The 12,960-nt window shown below is 52.3% G+C and overlaps 1 protein-coding gene across 1 annotated transcript; it reads right to left on the bottom strand.

The window, feature by feature from the left end:
- Positions 1 to 1,784: 1,784 nt before the first annotated feature.
- On the bottom strand, positions 1,785 to 12,871 carry SPCS2 (signal peptidase complex subunit 2). The gene is made up of 5 exons (XM_068419273.1): positions 12,785 to 12,871; positions 6,534 to 6,617; positions 6,031 to 6,191; positions 2,725 to 2,859; positions 1,785 to 2,044 (listed from the first exon to the last, which is right to left on the bottom strand). The coding sequence occupies exons 1-5, from the start codon at positions 12,821 to 12,823 to the stop codon at positions 1,858 to 1,860; spliced, it is 606 nt and encodes a 201-aa protein (XP_068275374.1). The 5' UTR covers positions 12,824 to 12,871; the 3' UTR covers positions 1,785 to 1,857.
- Positions 12,872 to 12,960: the final 89 nt, after the last annotated feature.

Here is a 12,960-nt window from a genome sequence, read left to right on the forward strand (position 1 = left end):
CCCCCCCCATTCCCCACACACCCCCAATGCCCCAATCACCCCCATGCCCCCCCCCATTCCCCACACACCCCCAGTGCCCCAATCCCCCCCATGCAGCCCCTCCCGCTCGGACCCCCCCCTGCACCCCTAGAGCCCGAATCCCCCACACCCCAGCGCAATCCTTCCACACGCCCCCCCCACATACCCCGATCCCCCCACCCCGTGCATTCCTCAATGCTGGGACCCCCCCTGCATCCCCCATGGCCTGTCCCCCCCACACCCCTGCACGTACCGATCCCCCCGTACACCCCCCAGGCCTGGACCCACCTGTACCCCCCTGCACCCCCCCAGCACCCCCATAGCCCGACTCCCTACATGCACCAATACCCCCCCCCAGGCCCAGACACCCCCATACATCCCCCTGCACCCCCCATAGCCTGACTCCCCACAAGCACCGCACCTCCCCCATGCCCCTCACCATGCCCGGACCCCCCTGCACCCCCATAACCCAACTCCCTACATGCACCCATTCCCCCCGTGCCCCCCTCCATGCCCAGACCCCCCCCCCCCCCCGCACCCCATAGCCCAACTCCCCACATTAACCCACCCTCCCGTACCCCCCCGCACCCCACAGCCCAACTCCCCACATGAACCCACGCCCCCATGTCCCCCCCAGGCCCAGACCCCCCCATACATCCCCCCGCACCCCATAACACAACTCCCCACATGCCCCCACACCCCCTCATGCCCCCCCCATACCCGGACCCCCCCCGCACCCCCATAAACCCAACTCCCTACACTCACCCACCCCCCGTGCCCCCCCCTACATCCCCCCGCACCCCATAACCCAACTCCCCGCATCCCCCCATACCCTCCCCGCACCCTCCGACCCCCCCCAAACACCCCCCCCCCTCACCGCCCGCCGCCTCCGCCGCGCCGGGCCCGCTCCGCCCCTGCCCGCCCCTTCCTGCAGCGTCGGGCCCGGCCCCGCCGGGGGGGGGGTGGGTGTTAACGGGGATCCCCCCCCCTTTGCCCCGAGCCCCGAAACGCCCCAAAGACGCTGGGCGGGCGGGTGGCGTCAGTTCTTCCCTTTTATTGAGGAAAAACAAGGTTTTATTTTAGAAAATGGTATTTTATAGCGGGGAGGAGCGGGGACAGCGACAGCCCCGACAAGCCCCTCGCTTCCCTTCTTACCACCTTATAGATGAGCATCGCAGCATAATACAGCATTAACATATTTAATTCTCCCCCCCCCCAACACATAAAAGGCTTTTATATAAAACAATCCCCCTCCCCAATTAGATAAATTTAAAAAATAAAGAAAAACTTGTTTGTGAGCGGCCACTTTTACAGATTTTTTTGTCCTGAATTCCTCAAGCAAAAGGTGACGGTGGTGGCATGAGAATGGTAAAACACACTCGTGGTGTGGAGATCTTTGGGGCAACGCTGGGGACAGTCCCCCCTCCCGAGGGTCCCTGGGGGCAAATCCCAGAATCAATCAGGTTGGAAGAGCCCTCTGGGATCATCGAGTCCAACCATTGCCCTCACACCACCATGGCAACTAGACCATGGCACTAAGGGCCATGTCCAGGCTTTTCTTAAACCCTTCCAGAGATGGTGACTCCACCACCTCCCTGGGCAGCCCCTTCCAATGGCTAATGACCCTTGCTGAGAAGAAATGCTTCCTAATGTCCAACCAATCCTCCTGGCAGAGCCCATGGCTTCAAAAAAATCTTGGATCCGAGATTAAAAATCCCCCTCCTCCACCCCGGACTAGAATTTCAATACAAAACCAGAGGCAACGATTCAACATTCTTCGCTATTTTACTTTATTTGTGTTAATTTAGCACATTCCCAAGGGGCAGGAGGCAGCAGAAATCATTTGATTTTCCTCTCCAGGGCCAGGCTATCGTGGAGTTTGGACACCTCGGGCTCGTAGGCCTCCATGACTAACGTCCCGTTGTTGTCGAAGAATCGCCCGATGGATTTGGTGAACTCGGCTTCCCTCTGCTGTTTGGTTTTCCCGCTGATGAAAGTCAGTTTGAGGGTGTACTTGTCATCAAACCTGCGGGGGAGGGAGTGAAGAGCAGAATTTAAGCCTGGCTCAGCTGAGAATGCCAACGAAAAGCTAATGAGAAATGTTTGGTAAAGGGGGAAAGCCCCCAGGAGCGGAGCTCCCCCCACACAGCATCCCACATGCAACATTCAGGCGTTAAATTAATCACAACGAGTATAAGAATCTTTAATTATGTTATAATTTCACACCCTCTCATTTAAAGAGAAGCGAAATGTGAATATTCGCAGCAGAAAAGTGCTTGGCACCACTCCTGTTTCTACACCAGGATGTCGATTTTGACGGGAGCAAAACATATTTGGAGATATAAAAATAAAGGAAAAATTTTAGCGTGATCCTACGGAGTTGGAAATGGTGCACACGAGACCAGCAAGCCCGTCCCAGATCACTTCTGAGTAATAATATTCTACTTCTGAGCAATAATATTAACCACGAGTTGCCTGGGAAGCCACAAAGATCACAACACAGCAGCCGATCCTTTGCAGAAAGCTCGTGTCCCCGCTGCAGAGACACCAATATCATAGAGACACTGATATTTTCCTCCATTTTGAGTTACCAAAACAGTGTTTTTTTGCCCAAAGGTGGGGCACGGGGTAGCTACAAGCCCACCGAAGCCGTGTCGGTACCGCCCCACCACGCTGGCCAAGCCCGGGCGGCCGGAGCGCCGGTACCGTTTGAGGCTGGAGGAGAGCTGCCACACGTCGTCGGGGTCCATCCCCACGGGGTCTTTCCTGTGAGCGACGAGGAAAATACTCTTCTCTTTGTACGAGGTGTAGATGGTCAGGATCCCCATCATCACAAAATACGTGCGGAAAAAGTTAAGGGAACTAAGAAGTTGCAATTAAAAGTAGAAATTAAGCAGAGAAATTCCTTGGATCTCCTCAGACACCATCATTTAACCTTCTCGCAGGACACTGTCATTCCAAAGAGGACGCTTGGCTGACACCTCATTAGCGTGAGAAGTTAAATAATAATTGGGACGTTTTCAAAACTCTTTGCTGTTGCACAAGAGCATTAATCAATGCCTGGAAGCGGTGGGGAAAGCGAGGACTCCCTAACGATAGGACAAGAGGACACAACCTCAAGCTTCACCAGGGGAGGGTCAGGTTGGACATTAGGAAGCATTTCTTCTCAGCAAGGGTCATTAGCCATTGGAAGGGGCTGCCCAGGGGGGTGGTGGAGTTACCATCTCTGGAGGGCTTTAAGAAAAGACTGGACATGGCAATTAGTGCCCTGGTCTAGTTGCCATGGTGGTGTCAGGGCAATGGTTGGACTCGATGATCCCAGAGGGCTCTTCCAACCTCATTGATTGATAACACGCTTTCCTGAAAGGGCCTTCTCCAGCCACATAAAACGCTTCGTTCGTGAAACCATGAAGTGGGAAAACATGACAGCAAATGAGCCACAGAATTAATCGCTGTGCATTCCTCCTAAGCACAGATCAAGCAATTAATCTTTCTCATTTTTGGAATTAAATAATTTTAAGTGCGGCAAGATGAATTATCTCAACGTTTGTGCCTAAAGCCAACCAGATCTGTAGCCTGGAAGAACGAAATGGCTTGCCCAAGATCACACAGCTGTGAGCAGTGACTCCCAGGCTGGCAACAAGCTTCCAGGAGACGAGTTCCTGCTGCCTCGCTGGTACCATCCAAACTGCCCTTGAAACTGGGCCCAGCGGCAGCTCTTGGGAAGCACCACTCAGCTGTTGCCCACACTTCAGTTGTAAAACCTCTGCTGGCGTCTTATCTTGGAATCACAGAATTGTTTTGGTTGGAAAGGACCTTTAAGATCATCGAGTCCAACCGTTAACCCAGCACTGCCAAGGCCACCACTAACCCATGGCCCTCAGCACCACATCTACACGGCTTTTAAATCCCTCCAGGGATGGGGACTCCACCACTGCCCTGGGCAGCCTGTGCCAGTGCTTGACAACCCTTTCCATGAAGACATTGTCCCTGATCTCCAATCTAAACCTCCCCTGGCACAACTTGAGGCTGGTTCCTCTCGTCCTATCGCTTGTTACCTGGGAGAAGAGACCAACCCCCCCTCGCTACACCCTCCTTTCAGGCAGCTGTAGAGAGCGAGAAGGTCTCCCCTCAGCCTCCTTTTCTCCAGGCTAAACCCCCCCAGGTCCCTCAGCCGCTCCTCATCACACTTGTGCTCCAGACCCTTCACCACCTTCGTTGCCCTTCTCTGGACTCGCTCCAGCACCTCAAGGTCTTCCTTGGAGTGAGGGGCCCAAAACTGCACCCAGGATTCAAGGTGCAGCCTCACCAGTGCCGAGTCCAGGGGGATGATCCCTGCCCTAGTCCTGCTGGCCACACTAGTGCTGATACAAGCCAGAATGCTGGTGGCCTTCTTGGCCACCTAGCCACACTGCTGGCTCATATCCAGCCGTGCACTGACCAACACCCCCAGGCCCTTTTCCCCCAGGCACTTTCCAGCCACTCTCCCCCAGCCTGTAGCGGTGCGGGGGGTTGTTGTGCCCCAAGTGCAGGACCCGACACTTGCCCTTGTTGACCATCAGACATGATTTGCAGCGCCACCCTCTTAAATGCAGCATCTGCTCCTCTTCGGGGGAGCTGTTGACAAGAGTTACCTCCATTTTACTCTTCAGTCTCGGTACCTGATCTGTCCTATTAGGAAAGGGCAGGTGTGTCTGTCACCAGGCTATAGGTACAATTAAAAAAAAAAAATAACCTAAACACAAAACAAACCCTCGAAGCTTTCAAGGGCTGATCTTCAGTTTGAGATTAACACACTGAAGCGGATTCTCTGCGCAGTCGGTGTCTGAGATCTGGGAAATCACCTCACACATTCAGGAGCTTGGAGAGCAGATCAGCTGCCCAGGCAGCTGCTGACTCCTCTGACGTGAGCTGAATTGCTGTCCAGGCTTCTGTGCCGCTGCAGGGGAAGGCTGGACCCCCCAAATCACCCAGATTTGTGTGGGTTACAGCCAGCCAGGCAGGAATTTTGCCATCACATGAAAACTACTTGATTATCAGCTGATCTCCACAGTAAAATTCCCACAGGCCTGAAAATGGGAATATAGAGAAGGGTTTTGTTGTGCTTTATGGGGAAAATAAAACCCTTTCACAGAATCACAGAATCAGTGAGGTTGGAAGAGCCCTCTGGGATCATCGAGTCCAACCATTGCCCTGACACCACCATGGCAACTAGACCAGGGCACTAAGTGCCATGGCCAGTCTTTTCTTAACCCCCCCCAGAGATGGTGACTCCACCACCTCCCTGGACAGCCCCTTCCAATGGCTAATGACCCTTGCTGAGAAGAAATGCTTCCTGATGTCCAACCTGAACCTCCCCTGGCAAAGCTTGAGGCTGTGTCCTCTTGTCCTATCACTAGTTGCCTGGGAGAAGAGGCCGACTCCCACTCTGCTACAACCTCCCTACAGGTAGTTGTAGACTGCACTAAGGTCACCTCTGAGCCTCCTCTTCTCCAGGCTAAACACCCCCAGCTCCCTCAGCTGTTTCTCATAGGTCAGACCCTCCAGACCCTTCACCAGCTTGGTCGCCCTCCTCTGGACTCGCTCCAACACCTCAACATCTCTCTTGAAGTGCGGGGCCCAGAACTGGACACAGGATTCAAGGTGCGGCCTCACCAGTGCCCAGTACAGAGGGACGATCCCTTCCCCAGACCGGCTGGCTACACTATTCCTAAGAGAGGCCAGGATGCCATTGGCCTTCTTGGCCACCTGGGCACACTGCTGGCTCACATTCAGCCGGCTGTCGATCAGCACCCCCAGGGCTCTTTCTAACCACTCTTCCCCCAGCCTGTAGCGCTGCAGGGGGTTGTTGTGGCCTAAGTGTAAGACCCGGCACTTGTTCTTGTTGAACCTCACGCTGTTGGTCTTGGCCCATCTATCCAACCTGTCCCGATCCCTCTGTAGGGCCTTCCTACCCTCCAGCAGGTACAAACTCCCTTTCGGTACAAACGAGACAACGTACGTAAAGGATATGATACAACACAGAAGGCCAGAACAGGTTTGGATTCAGGAAAGGGGTGCAGGTAATCCCAAATCAAAGCTACGATGGCAAAGAGACAAGAGATGGTGCAGATGATGAGGCGGCCGTCGATCAAACGGAAATTTTCGACATACTTGTACTTCTCCAGGAGAACCTGCGGGAGAAACAGGCCGACGAGTTTATTTGGTGCTTTTCACACGTTTTACAAACTGCTTCTGGAAAGGATTTAGATAAAACCACCTCGATTATACGGGTAAACTGAGCAGAAAGTTTAGACAGAATTAATGTCTGCATCGGACATCGTACTAATTGCTGATGCTCTAAGCACAAACACTGCTTTAGCCATGGGGATCACAAGACGTGCTACAGAACCAGCATGGCCACAGACACTTCACAATCAAACCAAAAAAGTTTATAGAGTTTTTACACTAAATGCAGACACCTAAGAAATCAGAGCGTTCCCCAAGAGGGGGAAACCAGCAGTCACACAATGTACCTTTTTGGCAGAGTCGTCCAAAGAATTTTTCACAGCTGAACCGTCCCATTTGTCAATTTTTACCGGCTTGTCGTCGATCTTCCACTGCAACAGAAACCAAAGGGGGTTAAGAGAACGTGGCACGGGTTTAGCTTTTCATTTTAACACGCTTGTTCCTCTCGTCAGCACAAAGATAGGAGAAAACCCCGAAAACATCGACCTGTTTGGGAAAACCTGACCAGAGACGGAGGGAATCCGGTGTCACAGAGCTGAATCGCACCAAAAGCCACCTCAGCACCAACCCACCCACTGCCCCTCCAGATTTAAGCTTATACATCTCATCACAGGGACTGAAACAGTCGCTGAAGTGACTTTTTACATCAGTTTTATTCTCATTTCCATTCTGCATTTGCTGCTCCTGCCGCCATCCACCGAAAGCATCAGCTGTGATTTAATTCTTGCCTGTGAGGAGGAAAATTTCAAGGCACCCTTAACAATCCGGGTACAAGGGGAGAATATAAAGGCACGACGAAGAAATGAAGCTTCACTCAGACCAGAATGAAACCAAAAGACTCCGTCGCTCTTCTCTATTCAGATTTTCCTCAGAAAATATTTTCCTTCATCAATTATTAATCTCAGATGCTTGTCACAGGGATTAACCTTCCTCTGAACAATAGGACTTTTTGGGGACACTATTCCTTTTAGCCAGACCTGTGAGCTTGAGCCCTGTGTATTTTAAGTCATCAATTATTTCAAACAGTTGAGTGACCTGAGCTCATATTTTAGCTGCCATTAGAAGCAATTCTCACCTTCGCTCGTGTTATTTCCTGCTCCTGAAGGAAAGTTGGATTTATTAACTACCTGTCAGAAGAGCTCATTTCCCTTCTCTGGCAGGAGTAAAACAAGATGTAAAACCTGATTTACTTGCCCAGGGAAAAGCCCAGTTCTCCTTCAGGCTCTGCAGGAATGAATTATTAGGTGCTCAGTAAATGTCACCGCGCGTCCACATGCAGGAGCTCGTTTACAGAATCACTGAGGTTGGAAGAGCCCTCTGGGATCATCAGGTTCAACCGTTGCCCTGACACCACCATGTCAACTAGACCAGGGCACTAAGTGCCATGTCCAGTCTTTCCTTAAACCCCTCCAGAGATGGTGACTCCACCACCTCCCTGGGCAGCCCCTTCCAATGGCTAATGACCCTTGCTGAGAAGAGACGAGGGACAAAAACCATCCAGAAGCATTTAAAACTCACAGACAACTGGGACAGAGCTCTCACACCGGTGTAAGTTACAAAATATTTTAGGCAGCTACTTGTTTGTAGCCCTCATTTTTGTCTAGGGTTAATTAGCACACAGGACAATCGAAAGCCAAACCATGTGCCATGAAAGAATACAGAAGGATTCTTTCAACTATTCATATTTCCTTATAAAAGCATCTGCAACAGTTTATTTCTTGCCCTTTGGGATTCCCAAAGATTAAAGTAACAAGAGCTAGACCAGGGAGAGGAAAAAATACACCTTTTTTTTCCTCATTAGTGAACTGGAAGTCAGAAGTCTAAGTACTAAGACCAACACCCAAGCCCTCTTTCCTATCCCACAGCTAGATCCAAACAGCTTTGAAGAAACCCATTCAGACTTGACCTCACCAGTCCCAGGTGCGGCCTCCGTTTCTCACAAGGGAGCAGAACGAAATGCAACGAGCCTGGTGATGGGGAAATGTTCTCTGCTTAGCAAAACCCTACACCAGGGCACTGCCCTGAAACAGCACCAGCTGCTTCATAGAATCACAGACTGGTTTGGGTTGGAAGGGACCTTAAAGATCATCTAGTTCCAACCCCCTGCCATGGGCAGGGACACCTTCCACCAGACCAGGTTGCTCCAAGCCCCATCCAACCTGGCCTTGAACACTGCCAGGGAGGGGGCAGCCACAGCTTCTCTGGGCAACCTGGGCCAGGGTCTCACCACCCTCACAGTCAAGAATTTCTTCCTAAAATCTCATCTAAATCTCCCCTCTTTCAGTTTAAACTGTACCCCCTCGTCCTGTCAAGGCCAAGGGCAAGATCCTGCACGTGGGTCGGGGCAATCCCAAGCACAAATCCAGGCTGGGCGGAGAATGGATGGAGAGCAGCCCTGAGGAGAAGGACTTGGGGGTGATGGGTGACGAGAAGCTCACCAGGAGCCGGCAACATGCGCTGGCAGCCCAGAAAGCCAACGGTGTCCTGGGCTGCATCCCCAGCAGCGTGGCCAGCAGGGCGAGGGAGGGGATTCTGCCCCTCTGCTCCGCTCTCAGGAGACCCCCCCTGCAGTGCTGCGTCCAGCTCTGGGGCCCCAACACAAGAAGGACACGGAGCTGTTGGAGCGAGTCCAGAGGAGGCCACAAAGATGCTCAGAGGGCTGGAGCCCCTCTGCTCTGGAGACAGGCTGAGAGAGCTGGGGCTGTTCAGCCTGGGGAAGAGAAGGCTCTGGGGAGACCTTGTAACACATTCCAGTACCTGAAGGGGCTACAGGAAAGCTGGAGAGGGGCTTTTTACAAGGGCATGGAGTGATAGGACAAGGGGGAACGGTTTTAAAGTGAAAGAGGGGAGATTGAGATGAGATATTAGGAAGAAATTCTTTACTGTGAGGGTGGTGAGACACTGGCCCAGGTTGCCCAGAGAAGCTGTGGCTGCCCCCTCCCTGGCAGTGTTCAAGGCCAGGTTGGATGGGGCTTGGAGCAACCTGGGCTGGTGGAAGGTGTCCCTGCCCGTGGCAGGGGGTTGGAACTAGATGGTCTTTAAGGTCCCTTCCAACCCAAACCGTTCTGTGATTCTATCAGTAAAGATGCTGCCTGCAGCTGGACTGCAGCAGGGCAGCATTCTGTGTTAGCTCCAAAAAAAGGGACAGCAGAGCAAGTGCTTGCTTTCAGAGCAGACACCACAGGATCCGAGTGCTCGCAAGGCTCATTTCTCAAACTACCACCTTCATTTCAACCCCTTCACAAAGCTCCCTCACAAGCAGGAGGCACGGAAAAATCCTACAGGAGAAATTTCAAGATGTTCGCATCTCAGAAGAAAGACACACCACAAACAACTTTTTTTTCCCCCCTGCCTTATTCTTTCTGCCACTACCATCAGCCTCATTTATATCATGACCAACTTTAGCTGCAACATCTTCTGGGTAGCTTGTCTCTTCAAACATCGCTCTGAAGTTTACAGCACACTTTGGGAATTACACACGTTAATAATCAAGTCGTACAGTAAAAAAGATTTGTTGCTACTGCAAGAGGAACATCAGTCAGCATAGATGATATGAACTCTTCAAGGGGAGTAACATTTCTGCATTGAATCTGTTTTCTGTTACAAGGATGAAAAGAAAGTAACCTCCCCTTCCTAAATCCTACAATCAGAAACTCTTCAAAGCGGGACCCACAACGCTGCAGCCACGGGAGCTTGGAAGAGCCTCAGCAGATGAAGCTCATCGACTCCCTTGAGGCACAGAGCTGACGCTGCAGCTGACAGAGCAGCAAGTCCCAAACCACAGGTCTCCACCCCTCCACGTAAATCCTAAAATAACGGGGCCATTGCACACCACGAGCCTGGCAGAAGCAGGATTTGCAAGTGGCAGAGTGCAGGGACACCTCGCTGCACATCAGTTCCCTCCTCTTCCTCTTGAAGGAAGAGTTGTAGCAAACTCCAGTGAGTCAGCGTGGCCCTTCTCAGCTCCAACTAGCTCAGCCTCTGCCTTGGAGGAAGGAATTCAGGACCTCACTCTCCCCTAAATACCAGGGCTGCCAGGCTGTACTCACAGCCAACATCCCCCAGTACCAGAGAGCTCCTTCTGGGGCACAGGAGCAGAAGGCAGTTGCAGCTGCTGGTATTCAGGAAGTGGTTTTAGTCCTGGAGCTTGCAAAACCTTCGAAGGTTTTGCTCTAGTAGCAGCAGAGTGTGGTTAATAACTTAGTGTTGAGCTAAATGGGTGAAGTCTCGAGGTGTTTGAGGGGATTGCAGCCACTGCTGGACACCAGTTTGAAGACCTTATAGCAGCCTTCTAGTACCTGAAGGGGCTACAGGAAAGCTGGAGAGGGACTTTTTACAAGGGCATGGAGTGACAGGACGAGGGGGAACAGTTTTGAAAGAAAGAGGGGAGATTTAGATGAGATATTAGGAAGAAATTCTTGGCTGTGAGGGTGGTGAGAGCCTGGCCCAGGTTGCCCAGAGAAGCTGTGGCTGCCCCCTCCCTGGCAGTGTTCAAGGCCAGGTTGGATGGGGCTGGGAGCAACCTGGTCTGGTGGAAGGTGTCCCTGCCTGTGGCAGGGGGGTTGGAACTAGATGGTCTTTAAGGTTCCTTCCAACCCAAACCCTTCTGTGATTCTATGAATTCAGTGGACACTATTAGGTGGTCCTGGTTAAGTCGGGAAAGGCCAGGAGGAGCTACCTGATTATCACAAACATTTAAAAGAACACGAGAAAGACAAAAAATGCGATAGCTGAAACACAAAAGGATTCAGCTCCTGCACCAACAGCGCGTTTCCCTTATCAACAACTCCTTTTCCTTCTGAAATAACCACCCCTCAGCACCCACAGAACGCAACGGGGGGAGCAGGAACGCCTCGAGTGCACGATACTTTCCAGAGCTCTTGACGTTTAACCGCAAAGCGCCGTCATTTCAAAACCAAAAGCTGAGCACATTTGCAGAAGACAGTCAGGGACATTTCATCAGTACACCTTCCCCTAAAAGCATTCGCTCCACAACTTCATCTACTGTTCTAAAGAAAAGCCACCAACTTCTTAGGGATAGTAAGGATAATTTAATCTCAGATGCAAGAAAACTATACTCTTTAGAAGTTATGAATAGACACGTATCAATGAAAATCAAAGTGTTTTCAACTGCAGTCATCCATATTTTGAAGTTCAGTGAGATGCCAACTACACTGCTCTGAATACACCCTCTCGCACCCAGAGATACAGACACAACTATTTCCATCTTCTTGTGGACAAAAAAAATGCCTCCAGGTCTTTAGTTTCAGCTCCCAGACTGTCAAATACTGCAAAGAGAAACATCCGACCACTTCAAACCAAGCTGAAATCAAAGCCACTCTACAAACAAGGTCCTTTAAACTACTGAGACAAGACTGGACTTATCAGCAGCCTTTTACAGCATGCTCTGCTCCACCTGACATAGAATCATTTTGGTTGGAAAGGACCTTTAAGATCATCAAGCCCAACCGTTAACCCAGCACTGCCAAGGCCACCACTAACCCATGTCCCTCAGCACCACATAGAATCATAGAATCACAGACTGGTTTGGGTTGGAAGGGACCTTAAAGATCATCCAGTTCCAACCCCCTGCCATGGGCAGGGACACCTTCCACCAGACCACGTTGCTCCAAGCCCCATCCAACCTGGCCTTGAACACTGCCAGGGAGGGGGCAGCCACAGCTTCTCTGGGCAACATGGGCCACTGTCTCACCACCCTCATAGGCAAGAATTTCTTCCTCAGATCTCATCTAAATCTCCCCTCTTTCAGTTTAAAACCATTCCCCCTCGTCCTATCACTCCATGTCCTTGTAAAAAGTTCCTCTCCAGCTTTCCTGTAGCCCCTTCAGGTACTGGAAGGTGCTAGAAGGTCTCCCTGGAGCCTTCTCTTCTCCAGGCTGAACAGCCCCAGCTCTCTCAGCCTGTCTCCATAGCAGAGGTGCTCCAGCCCTCTGAGCATCTCCGTGGCCCTCCTCCTCATATCTACACGGCTTTTAAATCCCTCCAGGGATGGGGCCTCCACCACTGCCCTGGGCAGCCTGTGCCAGTGCCTGACAACCCTTTCCATGAAGACATTGTCCCTGATCTCCAATCTAAACCTCCCCTGGCGCAACTTGAGGCCGGTTCCTCTCGTCCCGTCACTTGTTCCCTGGGAGAAGAGACCGACCCCCCCTCGCTACACCCTCCTTTCAGGCAGTTGTAGAGAGCGAGAAGGTCTCCCCTCAGCCTCCTTTTCTCCAGGATAAACACCCCCAGGTCCCTCGGCCGCTCCTCATCACACTTGTGCTCCAGACCCTTCACCAGCTCCGTTGCCCTTCTCTGGACTCGCTCCAGCACCTCAAGGTCTTTCTTGCAGCGAGGGGCCCAACACTGAACACATCTCTGCCACGTCCAGCGTTACTCTCCTGGCAAAACACCCCCCGGGAGGAGGCAGCCGCACCCCCAGCCGGCTTCCTTTTAGGACACCTGGGCTAAAACCAGCAGAAAATAAGAACAAACCCAGAAGCGGTCTCGCAGGGCAGCCCCCGCGGCACGGTACCTTATCGAGGAGCCCGTTCCGGCCGCCTGTGGCCGCCATCTTCTCACCGCCCTCCGCCCCCGCCCTCACCGCGCGCGACCTGTTCGCTCCTGATTGGCCCCGCGCGAAGACTGACGGGAGAGGGCGGGCACAAAAGCCCCGCCCAGTTCCCCCTCCCCCCTTGCCGCGGTGCACGC

The sequence above is a fragment of the Nyctibius grandis genome, chromosome 2, assembly GCF_013368605.1.
Source record: "Nyctibius grandis isolate bNycGra1 chromosome 2, bNycGra1.pri, whole genome shotgun sequence".
In the NCBI taxonomy this organism is placed as follows: domain Eukaryota; kingdom Metazoa; phylum Chordata; class Aves; order Nyctibiiformes; family Nyctibiidae; genus Nyctibius; species Nyctibius grandis.

Bases quoted from the DNA above. Each gene is read 5' to 3' on its own strand.
- SPCS2 (XM_068419273.1), bottom strand. From the start codon at position 12,823: ATGGCGGCCACAGGCGGCCGGAACGGGCTCCTCGATAAG. The intron at 6,618-12,784 runs GTACCGTGCCGC...TTTCTGTTGCAG, and splicing joins GGAACGGGCTCCTCGATAAG to TGGAAGATCGACGACAAGCC. The intron at 2,045-2,724 runs GTACCGGCGCTC...CCTCCCCCGCAG, and splicing joins CTCTCCTCCAGCCTCAAACG to GTTTGATGACAAGTACACCC.